The sequence below is a fragment of the Panthera pardus genome, unplaced genomic scaffold, assembly GCF_024362965.1.
Source record: "Panthera pardus isolate Hobbes unplaced genomic scaffold, ASM2436296v1 HiC_scaffold_24, whole genome shotgun sequence".
Lineage (NCBI taxonomy): Eukaryota > Metazoa > Chordata > Mammalia > Carnivora > Felidae > Panthera > Panthera pardus.
The window spans coordinates 4,141,077-4,159,029 of NW_026526810.1; the positions used below are offsets into that span (position 1 = coordinate 4,141,077).

A 17,953-nucleotide genomic window follows, 5' to 3' on the forward strand; every position below is an offset into this window, starting at 1 on the left:
AAAATTTTAGGCTTACCTGATGAGCAAGAAGCTGAGTTTATGGAACCAGAGGGGAGGGACAAACTGGTGACAGACATGGGTGGCATGGAAAATAAGTCTAAATTTGATGGAAATACCATATCCAAAGCATCACCTGCTGCCTATAAAGTCAGAGCTGCTGTGACCTTTACAGTGACACGCAGTCCTGGCTGGCAATCCAGAAGTGACTGGTCAGTTCCTGCTTTCTATGTGATCCACGGTAGTTGTCATGGTGGGGAAGAGCTGGCAGTGCAGGAGGTCATAGTCCTCCTGGTTGGAGCTGTGCCCAATCAGAAGGACATCATCAAAAACAAATATGGCAAAGACATCTCCCATGTGCAGGATGAGGGGCATTTTGCTCTTGACTTCCTAGAGCAGAGGTCAGCAAAGTATGGCTCACAGGCCATAATCCAGCCAACTACCTGTTATCACGTGGCCCTCAAGCCAAGAATATTTGGACATTTTTTAAAAGCCAGGGTAAAAAAAATCAAAGGAAGTCTAACACTAATATCAAGTGCTTTATAATATTCTGCAGTGTTCTAAAGCCTTGCATTCATTAGCACATGCAATCTTTACAAAAACCCCATGAAGTAGGTAGTGTTACTCATTTTGTAGACGGGGAACCCAACGGAAGCTTCTAGATAGGTTAAATAATAGTCAAAGGTCGCACCACTAACGATTAGTCCAGCTAGAAGTCAGACCCAGGGAGTCATCCCAGAGCCTGTGTTCTCAACCCGCATCCCCATACAGAGTAAGGGTAGGTAGAGTAGAAGTCTGAGAGATTCGAGTCTCATGTTCCAGTGGGTTCATGGGAGGGAAGATAACAGTGTGGTGGAAAAGCAAGAGAAGGTTTTGTGGAGGAATGATACAGGAAGACTATTAACTCTGAACCTCAATTAGGCAAATTCTAATCTCCCCCAAAAAGAACTATATTCTTCTCATTGACAGACCTATACCAAAAAAAAAAAAAAAAAAAAAAAAGTAATTACTTTTTCTATTTCATCAATGAGAAATATGTGGACATTTGTTTTTTTCTCTTGTTTAAGTTCTTCAATTTTCCCTCTTGGACCACAAAGCCTAAAATATTTGCTGTCTGACCCTTCAAAGGAAAAGTTCGCTGACTCATATCCTGGAGAATATAGAACCTTGGAGCTGCAATGAAATGTGACTAGAAAGGCTGGCTCCATTGGGGCACCTGGGTGGTCCAAGCAGTTAAGCATCTGACTCTTGATCTCAGCGTTGTGAATTCAGGCCCCACATTATGAAGGGAAAGAAAGGGAAGGGGAGGGGAGGGGAGGGGAGGGGAGGGGAGAGAGGGGGAGAGAGGGAGAGAGAGAGAGAGGGAGAGAGGGAGAGAGAAAGAGAAAGAAAGAAAGAAAGAAGAAAAGAAAAAAGAAAAGAAAGAAGGAAGGAAAGAAGAAAGAAAGAAAAGAAAGAAAGAGAGAAAGAAAGAGAAAGAAAGAGAAAGAAAGAAAGAAAGAAAGAAAGAAAGAAAGAAAGAAAGAAAGAAAGAAAGAAAGAAAGAAAGAAAGAAAAGGGGGCTACATTTACATGGTGGTGAATGATGTGAATGCAATAGCCTCTAGTTCTTAGAGTTTGGAAAGTATGACCTTTAACTTCAGGTTTCTTGATGACCCCAGCCATTGCCTAACTCCTGACTAGCTGGTGACTGGGTGCAAGTACTTCATCAAGGACTACCCAGTGGTGTCTACTGAAGATGCCTTAGACCAAGATGACCAGAAAGCTTGCAGGTAGTATACAGGTTGTAGGGGATGGTCTCACAGCAACCAACCCAAAACGGATTACTAAGCCTATGGACAAGAAGGCCTGCAACTACCTTCTGCTTAGAGTGAATCAGAGACCAGTGACAGAGAATCTTCAGGAATGCAAATTGGCTTAGTCCAAAGGATGGGGTGCCATGTTTCCCACTGTGCTAGGGCAACTGAAGATACTTTTATTGCCAGACTCATAGTGATGATCTGCACTGGATCAACAAGGCCGGGCCCCTTGCCCATCTGAGCACTTGGCCAAGTACAACGAGCTCCATGGAGGAGGAGATGGACAGCAAAGCTTAATTTTCTGGCAACAAACTCAGGAAGCTCCTGGGCAAGAGAGCCCCCGAGCCATTCAAACACTGGTCAACCGGTAGAACCTCTGCTCCTATTCTAATCACAGGTGCTCAAAGGATCAAGACATGAACGCTTTGGAGGGGTCTTTTCTTCTCTGGTCTCGATAACGTTCTGCCTCCTTACAACTGCCACATCAAAAGCCAGGCTTCTGATACATGCAAGTACATGGAGGAATCTTGAAAACATTATACTAATTGAAAGAAGCCAGATACAAAGGACAAATATTATATGATTCCATGCATATAAAATATCTAGAATGGACAAATTCACAAAGATAGGAAGTAGAGGGGCGCCTGGGTGGCTCAGTCGGTTAAGCGACTCACTTCAGCTCAGGTCATGATCTCACAGTTTGTGAGTTCGAGCCCCATGTCGGGCTCTGTGCTGACAGTTCAAAGCCTGAAGCCTGCTTCGGGTTCTGTGTCCACCTCTGTCTCTGTTCCTCCCCTGCTTGCGCTCTGTTTCTCTTTCTCTCTCTCTCTCTCTCTCTCTCTCTCTCTCTCTCTCTCTCTCTCTCTCTCTCAAAAATAAATAAACATTAAAAGAATGTTTGGGGGGGAAAAAAGGAAGTAGAATAGAGGTTGCCAAGGGCTGGGAGGAGGAGGGATTGGGGAGATATTGTTTAATGGGTACAGAGTTTCTGTTTGAGGTGATAAAAAAACAAACAAACAAACAAAAACCTGTTTCTGTGTGAGGAGAAAAATAGTGCTGATGGCTACAGGATTTTGTGAATATACTAAGGCCACTGAATTGTACACTTTAAAAGGGTTAAAATGGGAGTTTTATGGGAGCACATTTTAGCACAATAAAAATATTTTTTAAGAAACCTGCTCTTGAACTCTGTAGGGAAGCCCTAGCTCGGTCCATGTGATTGATCCCAAATGATTCATCCCTTTCATGACTGTCCTCCCAACCATGCGTCTGTGGAGCCATATACTTATAGTGTGTCCCTTGGATGTCAACAAGTAGGAACCCCAAGTGGTTTTAAGGAAAAATTAAAAAACAACAACAACAACACATTTAATATCCTCCCAAAACTCTGAAGGAAGAACCATCTGCAAATTCATGAATTATGCTTTAGTTTAATCTTTTATTCTCAAGACTAGTCAATTGCTTAAGTTGGGTCTAGACTCTTAATTAAAGCTGACAGTTTGTTTACTGAGCCTGACTCTCCAGTGAAAAACAGAGAACACAGGAGATTCTCACACAGCTACAAGACCCCAACGTGCCGGGTGTTACCTTACCCATAAACAACTGGGCTTGGGTGAAGAGGCAACACAGAAGTGCAGTGTTCAGGTTTGCTAATTGCTTTTCACTAAAAACAGAGCTAACTGTGCATGATGTATTTTTTTTAATATGCCATTTTTATGTATTGTCTTAGTTGACCACATACACTGTACTCAGAGGAAGTATTAGGTCAGTGGTGGAAGGGAGATCACTGTGCTAAACTGTTAAGCTTTAAAGCAGTCAATCTCTATTGTCGCTGTGGCTGAGAATATTTAGCAGGGTCAAATGAACAGTGCTTATTACTAGTATTATACCTTGTTTTATAGGGTTCTTTATGTGTGCGGAGTGCTTTCCCATATATTTTCTCCTTTGCATGATCTAAGCGCCTTTGTTTCTATGACTTAAGCACACTGTGAATTATCTTTAGCAAACCTTTCCCACTTGATCACCTTCTTATGTCACTCACCCAAGCAGATATCAGCATTCCCCTAGCATAAGGAAGGTAAGCTTAGTTTAATAACATTGAAGGCAAAACCTAATGAGGAAAAAAAAAAAATCCCTTCTTAATTCATGTGATTCTTGTTGAGCCAAAAATCTGCAGTCTGTTTCTTTGAATGTCTGTCTGCCCCATTCTATGGACATGTGAGAGGTAAAACTATGTCTGGTACAGGTGGAAATAATATGCAGGAACACAGTGTGCACACTGAAGAGAAGACTTTGGAAGAAAAGTCCCACTAAATCTTGAAGTCAGATTTGATTCACTGAGCCCCAGTTGGGTAAGGCTGTGAAGGTGAACAAGGCAGGATCCCCCCATTTTAATATAGGTTTTATTATTATTTAGATATGGTCAGGCCAACAGATCAGGGGACAACTGCCATTAAAAAGATACTGGTTATACTCCTAGACCCCCAGAGGAGAGGACATGGTGCACCATGCAGGGCCACATGGACGAGTGCCAGGTCACTCAGGAGGGAGGAAGATGGGGAAAACTGTGGACAAGAGCCTTTACTGTCATTCTCACCAGAAAGAAGAGTGAGGCAGGGCAAGCAGGCTGAGAGTTGGCTAATTTGAATAATTTCAGCAAGCTCTGGGACATAAGGGCTGTCCTTAGAATCTGACACCTAGCTCTGGGGTAATTAGGGCAGGGGAATAGTAGCCCAGAGTATGAGACTCCAGTAAGGGAGGTGGCAGGGGTGTGGGCTCCAGATTGGTTGGTTTGCACTCCCGGGTGAGTTGTTTACTGTCCCTAGGAATTGGCTAACCCTGGGAGGGGCAGTCCCTCCAGAGTCCACAAGACCTCAGACATCAAAGCATCAGAATAGAGAAAATAAAAGATGTGGTTAATGCATGCCCTCCAGGGGCTTACATTCTAGTGTGGTGAGCAGCCAAGAAAGCTGCAACTAGGACCAAATCTCTAGTCCCTGATTTCAACTCTAAGAAGAGGAGTTTAGATGATACAAATGAGATTTTTTTTTAAAGCCTCCCATCTGTGAGTCCATGATATAATTAAATACGGAACTAAGGTGACAAATGCTATAAGAGAATTGAATGCTCTGGGAGAAGGAAAAGATGGTGGAGAAATGAAAATGGAGATGGTTCAGAAGGAAGGCGCAGGCATTGGCTTGGGGTTTAGCATGGGAAGGTGATGTGGATGGGCTGGCTGGTGGGGGATTCATCTTCCCAGGGGCACCAGGCAGAAAACAGGAGTTAGAGCAGAGATCCTGAAATGGAGACAATTTGGCCCCACGGCCCCAGGGGACATTTGGTGATGTCCAGAGACATTTGGGGTTGTCACAACTTAAGGGGAGGGAGGCCTGCTACTTGCTGAAAGTGATGGAGGCCAGGATGCTGCTGAACACCCTACCCCAGAACCCGCCAACAAAGAAATATCCCAACCAAATGTCAACAGTGCTAAAGCTAGGAAGACCTGAGGTAGAGGAAGGCTTGGTAGAAAGAATGCATGGAGGTGTGGTGCCACATTGGCAAATCTGGGTGCCACTCAGCACCTGGCCTGGAGGCAGGTGAAGAGAAAGACCAGGGGCAGCTGTTGTCTGGCATATGGTCCTCTCTAAACTCGGGTCACATTAAACCAGAGGGTTCATACAGACAGTGCTCTCTCACCTGGTGCCTGCTTCCATTTCATGAAAGACACTGTGCATGGAGTTTGTTGAGGACTGTTTTTTGTACAAGCAGAGTTTTACATTTTTATGAAGTCAAATCTGTCTTGTATTTCCTCTCATGATTTCTTCTTACCCTTCTGAATGTAAAAAGTCCTTCATATACACTCTTCATACCTCAACAAGTATATGATAAATATTCTCTTCCATTTTCTTACCAATTTCTTATGGGATACCCTCCTTAAATATGTAACTATTCAATTCAGTCTTTCCCAGAGGGTGCTGTAAGTATTCTTGGGGATAATATAAGATGCTTCTAGGAATTCCGTTGATAAATACTTTTGTGTTAATGATTTTGTGTTGTCAAATAGATATATAACCATCATATCAAACCTGTATTTTCACAGATGGCATTGCTTAGGACAAGGAGTTTTTAAAGATGAGTCCATTTTAAAACTTAAGTAGATAATGGTGTGAGTGATAAACAAAATCCAGCAAACTGGTGATAGGGGTATGAGAATGGCTGAAGTTTAGGAAACACTAGTTAAATCACTTGAAATTTATTTCACGGTGTAGAAGAGAGCAACACTCAACTGACTTCCCTCCACCTCACCTCCCGGTTGTTAACCAACTACTCTGAACCATTTATTGAATTTCTCATTGATCATGATTTTTTAAAGTCGTAAATCAATTCTTATATGTAGCCTTTTGGATGATCTTTTTTGTTCCATTAACATTTCACTAGTCTTGAGCTATTACCACAGTTTGAATTACTGCATTTTACTTAATATCTGGCCATGCAGGTCTCCTCTCCCCACAAGGAGTACTGATTTTGAGGACAGGGGTCAGGGTAGGGGTGTGAAAGGTCAGTGACATGTGGACAGCAGTACACCCAGGAAAGCCCTTGGGGTTTGACCTGAGTAGCTATAGTTACAGGGCCAGAGCCCTGAGTTACAAGGACCAAAGATCTGTCATCCCAGGGTGAAACCAGGAGGAATAAAAAGGAAATATGAGACATTGATTTAAAATGTGAAGAACAAATGATATTCCATGTAATCAAGAACCAGACAGGAAGTGATGAAATCTGAGATCCGAGGGAAGAGCTGGGAGGAGGCTCTGGGTAGGACATAGCATGCTTCCTCTTGTCTGGCTGGCTGTGAAGTAGGAGGACATTGCCATTGCCAAATAATGCTAAAAAGACATTTCAGTCCATCAGGAAAAGCCATGTATGTTTTCACAGACACACACACACACACACACACACACACACACACACACACACACACACAGACTTATACCTATAGACATGCTAACCCTAAAGAAAGTAGACAGAAAAATTCAGATATAAAGGCAGCATAGAGATAGGCATTAACATCCCCTGAAGAGTTCTCATTAAATCATAGGATCCCTTGAAACACAGAGCTTTGCTAGTAATTTAATCATTTCTTTGGATTGTACCAACACCCTGACCAAAAAGCTAGATGGAATTTTAAAAAAATGAGAAAAGTATGAAGAAATAGCTCTTCAAACCACATAGCCTATATAGATCAGTGGGGAAAAATTGTTCAATTTAATAAAAATAACTCATCTCACAACTTTTTAAAAACACACACAGAGCGCAAAGTGGACTAGGTACCGGGGATGGATGGATTCATCTGTTCCCTGGCCCATTATGATCGCAAAGCGGGGTGAAACTTCATGGCCTGAGAGTCCCCTGAGAATGGAATTTTCCAGAACCGAAGGGATCATGGGGCTAGAAAGGGCCTTAGAAAGCTTTTATTCCAAAACTTGATATGCCAGAAGCAGCAAAGGACTCCATTATTCCCCCAGCTCCTGCTCCCCCCACAAAGTGACACCACTTAGTATTTTTTCTGCCACCAAAAAGCAAATCATTATTACATTCGGTTGGAGGCAATGACTGAGTCGATCACTGATGCCTCTGTTGAACTTCCGGTGTCTCAGTTTTGGAAAGAATGCGATGGACCACATCCTAACACATGTGAGTGAGAGCAAGAGAAGACTAGGGGCAGAGGCTGAATCATGCTAGCGTGAATGCCAAGCCATGCTGAGTCATACTAGAGCACATGCTGAGTCATGATGAGTCATGCTAGAAAGATGCTGAGTCATGATGAGTCATGCTAGAACAGATCCTGAGTCATACTAGAGCACATGCTGAGTCATGACGAGTCATGATAGAGCACATGCTGAGGTGTACCTGTCCTGTGGGATTAACTACCAGAGATTAATCTCAGAGGAGTTTGTCTCAAGAGTCAAATGAGAGTCTCAAGTGGAAATCTTTGTGCGGATTCAAACAGTGTTCAAGTGGGAGGCAGGGAGGATCCGGGAGGCCTCGTTCCCTGAAAAATGCTTGGGTCTGTAGCTGGGCCAGGATGTTACCCATTCTGGAGAAGCCAAAGTAAGATCTCCTTCTCCCTCTGTAGTTCTCCAGGCGGGCTGCAGGATCTCCTGGTGATTGAAGAGGGCTTTACAAAGAAGAGCTGGGTTTATAAATAATGCATTTCCTTTGTCTTGCAGGGATTCTGGAGGCAGAGGTACAATCAGATCAGCTGTGAACAGCTTACATAGCAAATCTAATAGGTTTGTAAATTAGATTTTGTGTTCATTTGTTTTTGCTGTAAGGCAGCTATTAATCTGCTTCTCCTCTTTGCTGGATGGTGCCCTTCTTCCTTAGCAAATAGATCTGTTTTGTTTCACTTTGGCTTTGCATTTCCCTAATCACTTTTGGGGAGGAGCTGTCGATAGAAGAGCCCATGAAATGGCCCAAGGTCTAGAGGCTTCAGAGGTGGAAAACTGAGATGGGTAAGCGCTGCTTTCTGGAAAAGAGCCCACACTCTTTGGAGCACTTGAGCCGTCAATGTGCTTATTCAGAAACTTGGCATTTTTGCTGAACGGTAGAGGCTCTGAAGAGAATCCGGACTTTCACTCCATTTCATTGTGGTAGGTGGCTTGTCCAAGAGATTAAGACAGAAAATAAAACATTTGGGAACTTCACAAAGATCTCTTAAAATTTTTAGGGAGCCCACCCAGTAATGTTAACCTTGATTATTGAATGCACAATCTAAACTCTCAAAAAAGCATTTTCTCCTGTGATGATCCCTGGCCAGGGGCAGCTGGGTATGGAGGCGTGAGCACATGTTTTGCAAGCCAACAGACTCACACCTGCCATTGGCTATGGTTGGACCATGCCTCTGAGTCCTCATTCTCCATTAATGACAACTGCTCCATAGCTCTGACTTACAGTCTTAGGAGCTCCAGCTAAAGGAATGGTAGAAGGGAGAAAAGAATGCCAAGTTACTTAACATAGACAACCACTACTGAAAATGAAGGTCTTGCTTTACTTCCTGGTGGTCAGTCTTGGAATGAGAGACCTAAATTATTTAGAGCAGGGTCTGTTATTTGCTCTTCCGTAAATTTTTTTAGGTCTCTTGACCCTATTAGACCTATCAGTTGTGTCCCTCCCTGACCCCACATGATTCAGGAAACTGACCCTCTCTCCCTGATGTCATTGCTTCTGGATATCTAATGACCCCTTAACCACCTGGGAGCTACAGATGAAGCTTATACTGTGCCTGGTAAAACGCAGAAATAAAAAAGGAGGCCATGCAACCCTAAGTTCCTCTCTCTTCTACTGTGGAAAGATGTCCCCCATTGGAGAAAAAAGATCTCGCCCCCCGAGGGGGAACCCTGTGCCCCATGGTAACTTCAGGGTGGAAGAACCTTTCTTGAAATAGCGTGAGAAGCGGGAAGAAAAGTCTTGGGAGCCAAGCAGACCTGGATTCAGTCCCCATGCTGATTCAGCCCCATTGTTAACTGGGGCTGTGGGCAAATGATCTCTCCCCTCTGAACCTCAGTTTCCTCACTCAATTAGAACAACCCACCAATCCAGGTGTGTTGGTGCAACATACAGCACGTAAACCAGTGAGCTGAAGTGGCTCCTGGGGTCACCTAGTCCATCCCCTCGATGTCATAGAGAAGAAGGCAGAGGCTACAGACCCGAGGTGACTTGACCAAGTTCCCCAGCTCAATAGCCACAGAGCCAGGTTTAGTCCAGGAAGACCATGGCCGGTGGTGGTAGATGATGTCCCCTCTGAAGTTTCACTTGGAAGTGGAGACAGAAACAGAACATTACCCCCAGCCACGCCAGTGTTTATCTCCTTCCCTTTATTGCCTCCACCACACTGTGTCCCAGAGAAGCCTGGAAACTCCTTCTGGAGTGTTCCAAGCAAATCCCCAGGGCAAGCAGCCATGACAGATCCCTCTGCAGATCCCTCTTGCCTGAGATAGCCTGGGGTCACCCAATGTGCCCCAGTTTCTGAGGAGCTTCACCTTAGACTGAATCCACTTTAGGCCACAGATACCAGGTTCTAGTCACCTGTTACTGACGAGAACATCAGCTAGCCTCTTAAGAAGACAACTCCCCATCACAAGTAGTCAAGTGTTTCTATCATAGATACCGTCTGATGTAAGCTGCAGTGAAGCTTGGGCTCTTGGGGTGTGGCAGCTAAAGGTGTGGTCCCAAGTGTCATTGCTCCTGCCTGTGCCCCGTGCAGAAGTAGGCTGTACCAAAGGTTGACAGCCACAAGCAGCTCCTGCTGGAACCTCATGAGAGTGCAGTCAGTGACAGGTGCAGGTGACACCATGGTCCTCACTGAATTCCAGAACCTTAGAGGTGGATATCTTCCTCTTCCACACCTTCTTTCTATAAGTGGGCAAACTGAAGCTCAGAGAGGTAAAGTGGTTTACCCACAGTCACACAGCCTGTGAAATCTTTTCACTACACCTTCTGCTCCCTTTCATGAAAACAGCAAAATTTCCAAGGGTCCGGTCTTTGGTTCCCTTTTCTAGTCCTCTGCAAAAGTTACATATGTTTGAATCCAGGGCCAGCTGTATCATCCAGAGGAGTCAGGAATATAGAGAAATGGAGGTGTGTGGGGAGAACGTGCAGAGAAAATTTGCACCCCCAACTTCTCTACCTACAAAAAGAAAAATAGAGCATTGACTGTATACCTCCTTAAAAGGCCTGCAGCTCTTTTTAACTTAGGTGCTCTGGGATAAACGCCGAGGACACAGATGTTTGGTTTGAATTCTTTTTTTTTTTTTTAATTTATTTATTTTGAGAGAGAGCGTGCACGAGCACAAGTGCAAGTGAGGCAGGGCAGAAAGAGAGGGAGGGAAGGAGAGAGAGACAGAGAGAGAGAGAGAGAGCAGGTGAGGGGCAGATAGGGAGGAAGAGAGAGAATCCCAGGCAGAGTCTGGGCTGTCAGCATGGAGCCCAACATGAGGCTCAATCCCACAACCGTGAGATCATGACGTGAACTAAAATCAAGAGTCGGACGCCTAACCGACTGAGCCACCCAGGCACCCCTGGTTGGAATTTTTTAGAGCTCCAAAATTTGGCATCACAAACCCACTTATTCTAAGTGGGAGAATCCACAGCAAAGGAAATTCTGCATCTGTACATATCCGACAGAGGCAGGCTGGCTACCACACTGCCTTTAGAGATGTAATTGTAACCTAGTTTCTTAGAAACCTACTAGCATAGATTGCAACCCTCAGAATTCAAGTGGGCCCGAAATGCCTGGCGTTCCAGCATCAGGAGGAAAGACCGTGCGCAGCCAGAATTGTGATTTGCCCCGAGGCAGGCAGGGCCAACCAGCCCCTTCACACATCCAGGCTCCCCCCAGGGTGAAATTCAAACTCAAATTCAACAAATGGTTATTTATTGAGCACCTGCTATGTTAGACCATGGGGAATAAAGAAATGAATGAGGGAGTTCCCCTGCTCACAGCCTAGTGGGAGAGACAGACCCAACACCGATAACTCTGGAACAAGGCGGATGTGTGAGGTGGCATCTGAGAGTACAAATGAGGCAGTGATAAGATAAGGGGGAGGTGGGGGAAGCCACAGGCTGCATCTCATTCCCCTGGCATGAGCTTTTGTTTTCTCTTTATTAAGTTTGCAGACCGTCGTATAACACCCAGCTGCTAATGCAACTGCGGAGTTTCACAAAAGTAACTCGAGAGAAGACGTATTACCATTCTGACAGTGACAGCTAGATCTCCCTGGGAGGAGACGGTGGGGCGGAGGGTGGGGAGAAAGATAGTTTTAATACCCCCTCCCTGTCTCCAAAGCGTAAGGAGCTTATACCTAAGGGAGAGAGCTCGGGCATTCCAGAGGATAAATAGACTTCCTTCTCTTCTCAGGTAATAACCTCAATTTTGCTCTCCCGAAGTTTACATCCAAGCCCGTGCAAAAACAAAACTATTAGACTTGTCGTCGGCATGCTAACACATCATGTCTACCCTCTTCCTCTTTTTTCCCCCCCATCCAGAGCTGAAGTTGTAATAAATGGTTCCTCGTCGCCAGCTGTTGTTGACAGAAGTAACGAAAGCATTAAGCACAACATCCAGCCCGCCTCGGCCAAGTGGAGGCACAACCAGACGCTGTCTCTAAGGATCAGGTAGTGGTAATTACCAATAGGACAAGAGACAGACCTGGCCTTCTTCAGCACAAGCCAGCAAATTGCCACTCTCCATCATCTAAAGAAGTCAGGATAGAAATAAAATGTTTACCTCCCACCGAGGCAGGTGTCATCTGTAAGCAATCAATTGGAAATAAAAACCCGAGACAAGCCGAGCCGGCCAGCATGTGTATGCAGCGACCGGGGCCTGAGAGGGGGCAGGAGCACCCAGCTAGGGTCCTGGGTCTGGAAGGAGTGAGGCTCTTGGGCCAGCAGCAGCAGGAGCCTGGGGGCTAGAGACCACAGGCGGCTTCTCCCTGAGGATCCAAAGGCAGGAGTCCTTCTCTGGCAGGATATGTCTCCTGCTTGGGCCAGTCTGGCACCCGTGGCCCCCTCTCTGTGCATGACCCAGAGTGACGCGACACCTGTTTGCCAAGGGAGAAGGCTGCTTAGCCAGAGAGCAGCTCTTGTCCAGCACTTGGACCGCGTGACTTTGACGTAGCCATGACTGACCCAGTAGAGGGTGGTCAGTATAACCCCAGCATCGTGCTGGGGGCCCAGGGTGCTAACGTGAATCAGACATGCTAGCAGGGAGACACAAATGTCAGACAGGAGGGGGCCACGTGACGTACACAGATGGTGTGGCTTCTCATCAATAGGTGGAAATACAGAGATCGTGCTGAGAAGAGAGCACACTTCATTTTGTAAGGGAGCTGAGAGGGATAGCAGAGAAAGGAGCAATGTGTTTTGAGCGGTAATTAGGGGTTTGCCAGGCATGCCAAGCTGCGTCCCGCTTGCACACAGGCTGACTTCCGCTATTCGCGCTCAGTGCCTCTGGAGCTCTAAGTAGGAGGTAGGGGATATGGGTGGTGAGGTGGGCACAGTCACCTGGACCAGACGGGGAAAGCCTCAACTATGGTGGCCAACCTTCCCAGGCCTTCCACCATGGGGAGGGAGAACAGGGGGCCCAGCTACCCAAAGTGTCACCATACAGAGCAGAGAGGGGGGCCCCTTCCAGGTAGGCTCATTGTCAAAATGGAAATGCCCCCACCCCGTAGCTCTCAAGGTTTTGTGTGGGGACATGAGAGGGTGTCGGGGCTGGAGAGGCCTGAGACCCAGATGGCAGCTGAGAAGCCATCTGAAGGAACGGACTTCTGCTGCCCCCAATCTGCCACCCTCACCAGTGCCCCTCCTGGGGCCCCCTGGGTGGACGAGCTGCAGGCCTTCCTCACTCGCCCTTGGATCAGTCAGTGAGAACAGCTGTGGCAGTAACCAGTTCCCACCCACTTGGGGGCTTCAAACAATGGGAATGTATTCTCTAGCTCTGGGGCTAGAGTTCCAAATGCTCCCTCTGCAGGCCCTGGGGAGATCCTTCTTTGTCCCTTCCAGATGCTGGGGGGGGTGGGGCAGGTGAAGGTTCCAGCCCTTTCTCACCCTGTGGCCTCATCACTCCAATCCCTGCCTCCATGTCACATGGTCTTCTTCTCTGTGTCTGCGTATTTCCCTAGCCTGCCTCTCGTACAGACACTTATCACTGGATTTAGGGCCACGTAATCCAGGACTATCTCAAGATCCTTAATTTCATTACATCTGCAAAGATGCTCTTTGCAAATAAAGCCACATCACAGGTTCTGAGGGTTAGGGATCAGAAATATATTTAGCAGGTGGGCACTGTTCACCCACTGCACCACCTATGAGTGAAATCCTTTCCCTGGCCCTTTCTCGGCCACTGTGTAGAGAAATGGACACTACACACACACACACACACACACACACACACACACACTCACTTTCAGAGAAGACCAGACCATGGGAGCCTACACACAGCCACCCTGGCAGGAGCAATGTGCCTTCACCAAGGGGGAAAAGAATTTCCTTTAACTTCCTTCAATTAATCACCAAAATTATTCTTAATAAAAGATGCTGGGAGTGATTTGGAATGATGTTTAATAATTGATAGTAATTTCTCATAATTAGTTATAAATTAATTCACTCACAGAGGTGTTTATTTATGGACTTTCTGGGGGGCTCTCCTTAGTTTTAAATACTGTGGGGTAAGTGCCTGCAGAGGCTGTAGCAATTTCCATACTGTGTCAGTTTGCCAAATTGTATAATCCCTGGTAAAGGGCAGGGTGGTAAATAAAATTAACGCTTCTGTTTCCTATCAAGAGATACAAATTATTCAGCAAAGGGTGTCTCCCCTGCATGATGGCAAGAGTTCCCAGTCATTCATCAGGAAAGACTAGCAGAGAGGTGGTGCCCTGCCAAGCATTCTAGTTACTCCTTGGCTATTCCAGAGGCTCCCAACCCTGGGCACATGCTGGAGTCACCTGCTGAGCTTTGGGAAGCATGCTGGGACCTGGGCCACTCTTGGAGTTGGGATTTCTCAGGTGGGATCCCAGAACTTCTGAATTCTTTATAGTCCCCTGAGTGACTGAGTGGGCACCCTCCTGGGATGCACTGCAGGTTGTAAATATCTCACATCTCACAGGCTCTCAGGCATCAGTGTTACCATCTGCACAATGGGGCAACCATCTTGCAAATTCTCACCTTTGCCAAGTGCAGGAAGGTTCTATCCCTCCAGTGTTCTGTGGAAAAGAAGACTGCCATCATTGTATCTATTCTAGATAGGGGTTTGCTGTAGGAAATGAAGTGCATTTAGGCTAGTGTGGGTACCAAGTTTCTTTCTATTACTTGAATCATTTCTTTTTTTTAATGTTTATTTATTTTTGAAAGGGAGAGAGAGAGAGCACAAGCGGGGGAGGGGCAGAGAGAGGGAGACAAAGAATCTGAAGCAGGCTCTAGGCTCTGAGCTGTCAGCCCAACGTGGGGCTCAAACTCACAAACCACGAGATCATGACCTGAGCTGAAGCCAGACAATTAACCGACAGAGCCACGCAGGTACCCCGACTTGAATCATTTCTAAAGATCTTTTGGGAGATTTAGACAGTTCTTCATGTCACTGCAGCCGCCCCCCCCCCCCCCCCCCCCCCGCCCCCGACTAGGATCCCCTACCTTGGCCTGAGTGGTTGGAGTAAATCTCCCCAGGTGATTCTAAGAGGACATCTATCCTTTTTCTGACCATCCCCCGTTCCAACTGTGTACTTTACCAGATGATTCTAGAACTTTCATCCTAGAGCCTAGAGAGCTGTCATTTGCTCACCTTTGTTCTGAAACAGCACAAAGGAACTTGCTCGGAGGGACCAGACAGGTATCAATATTTACAAACTCCAAACTAGACAGCAGTGGGTTCAGGCAGCACACTGCGTGGAATGGACCGGCTCAGGGACACCAGGCGGCATGCTCAGTCTCTCAAAGGGAGAGCAGTTGACGCACCTCACAGTATCCATTCCCATTCACCCCATAGGAAACCCTTTGCGCAGAGAAGAAAACAGACCACTGAGGAGGGAGGGACAGGTGCCATCCTGGTTCAGGACCTCCCGTCAGATGATGGCCCCGAATCCTACTGAGAGGAGAGTGTGATGTATGCTGACCGCTGTCTGGGTTTATCCGAGACACGGGTTCCCTGCCACGTGGGATTTTCAGTGATAAACGCAGGTCCTGGGCAAACCAGAGCAGTAGGTCACCCTTCCTTCCAGGGCCTTCTGTGATGAGCTCACAGTGTGTCCTAATGGAGTCATTTCTCTGGGCAGTTATCACCTCTCACAGGAAGAGGGCGTAACCACAGCAACCAGACTGGCCACGCCCGTTGTTGCCTCTGGGTCATTTCTGATACTCCCCACCTGGAACCCATTCTCAGAGGGCCTCCGAACTCAGCTTCACCCGGGGGCTGGCTGCAGCAGGCCACAGGGTGACACAGGACTGGGAAAGCCGGGTTGCAGGGCAGAGGGCAACTGGCAACAGGACAACAGGAAGACCTTTTCTTCATGTGTATTTGGTGTTTGTAGGAAGCAGATCTTGAAGTTCTTGGACGCTGAAAAGGACATTTCTGTCCTCAAGGGGACCCTGAAGCCCGGAGACATTATTCATTACATCTTCGACCGTGACAGCACAATGAACGTGTCCCAGAACCTCTACGATCTGCTCCCCAGAACGTCTCCACTGAAGAACAAGCACTTCCAGACTTGTGCCATCGTGGGCAACTCGGGGGTCTTGCTGAACAGCGGCTGCGGGCAGGAGATTGACACACACAGCTTTGTCATAAGGTAACGGCTGCAGGGGCTCTGGGCCCAGAGCGACAGGCAGGTTGAAGTTGAGCCTGGCCACTTGTCCCAGTGTCTCTGCAACCAGAGACACTGTTTGGGTTTGTCCCCATTCTCAACCTTGTGCATTAGAATTTCTTCAGGTGCCTTTAAAAGTCCTGGTGTCCAGACTGCACCCCAGTCCGATTAAATGAACCTGAGGGGTCAGGGGCATGTGGCCCAGAATGCTTTTGGTGAACAGCCAAGGTTGAGAATCTCTAATCTGACACAGAGGTAGGCAGACTATGGCCCACAGCCTGCTTTTGTCAATAAAGTTTTACTGGAACACAGTCATGCCCATTCATTTTCATATCCTCAATGGCTGCTTTCTCTCTGCAAAGTAAAGTTAGATTAGTTGGGCAGGGTTGAAGAGTTGCAACAGAGAGAGCATATACCAGAAGCCTTTATATCAGGTCCTTACAGAAAAAGTTTGCTGAGCCTTAGATAAAGCCCGGGCTGACCAGTTAGTTGGTTCAAGTTTGCAAACCTCTTTTAAGTATTCGTGAAGGTGGTGCTCCGCTCGTAACTATTATCCTGCAGTCAAAATCTGGAAAGTGAAGGGGCGACAGAGAAACTTGGGCTTGAACTTGACCATCATTCTGCTGAAATATCAGCTCTCATTGTTCAGGCTCCAGGGACACATTTGGACACAGTTGCCAATGGCCCTGATACCTGACCCCCAACCCAGACAGACTTGGAAACAAGGCCTTGCTGTCCTCTGGTCAGAAGTAGGGCACACAGAGCCTCGAGTTTCGTCCCCAAACAGTGCCCCAGCCCTGGCAGAAGTGCATACGGCATCTCACGTTTCCATCGGGGCTGTCCTGATGCAAAGAGAGCCTTGTCCTGAGGCTTTGGGAAATGGCCTTTATCACAGAATTCCCTGGGCCTCGGGACATGGGATTTTAGAAGGTGTGTTTACTCCTGTGTCCACTCTCATGGAAGAGCCACCGCAACCTAGCAGCCGAACTTGTGTTAGTGTCCCAGGCTTTGTCTGTGCCTGGCATAGCCAGTGGCTCAGTCCTTCCGGTCTAAAGACTCAGGGACAGAGGGGGAGAAGAAGGCGGGCAGAAAGCGGAGCAAATGTCTGACAGAAGCCAAAGGAGGGTCGGGGGGAGGGAAGGGGACAGAGGTGTTAAAGGTGCAGGCGGAGGGTAAAAGCAGGGGTGCCAGGCAGCATGGAGGGAGGCCTTTCTGATTTGGTGTCACACATATAAGCCATGCCTTTGTCACTAGTTTTGATGACGAGGTTTCCCTCTCTGAACTAGCCCTGCCCTAGCAATTTCCAAAGGCAACAGCTGATTCCAGCCAGAACTTTCCCTTGTGGGCACTGACACAGCAAGATGAGCAGTGTGGCGTCAGAGTCCCATCTTGGCTCTGTGGCTCATTTTTGTCACACGACTCGGGAGTGTGTCACTGCCCTTTCTGGACCTCTGTTTCACCCTCTGTAAATGGAGCGGGTTGGACTGGTTGTCTTTGAGGTCCTTCCGTTAGGAATACCGGCTGTGCTCTGGGCCAGACCCGGCAAACTTTGACCTTCACAGGAGCCCCCTGAGCTTATCCAAGGGCAGAGTCATCCAGTCTGGGGCGGGGCCTAAGACCATGCATATCTAATGCCCTCCCTGCTGCTGTGCGGGCTGTACTTGGAAAGCCATGCTTTGCCTCTCCCGGGGGTCCTGTCCACACCTGTCTACACGTGCTTAGAAAAGAGGGAGCTGAAGCACCAAGGAGAGAGCGCCTCAGAACAACGCACGGTTGTCCTTCGAGCTTTACACTCTGCACGTG

The 17,953-nt window shown here is 47.1% G+C and overlaps 1 protein-coding gene across 1 annotated transcript in view; it reads left to right on the forward strand.

Annotated features, from left to right (window-relative positions):
• The window catches only part of ST8SIA2 (ST8 alpha-N-acetyl-neuraminide alpha-2,8-sialyltransferase 2), a 67,020-nt gene that overhangs the window by 24,692 nt on the left and 24,375 nt on the right, over positions 1 to 17,953 (forward strand). The window contains exons 2-4 of the mRNA XM_019460167.2: positions 8,024 to 8,086; positions 11,841 to 11,969; positions 15,878 to 16,135. Of these exons, the coding sequence (XP_019315712.1) occupies positions 8,024 to 8,086; positions 11,841 to 11,969; positions 15,878 to 16,135 (450 nt within the window). The remainder of the gene's footprint in view (positions 1 to 8,023; positions 8,087 to 11,840; positions 11,970 to 15,877; positions 16,136 to 17,953) is intronic.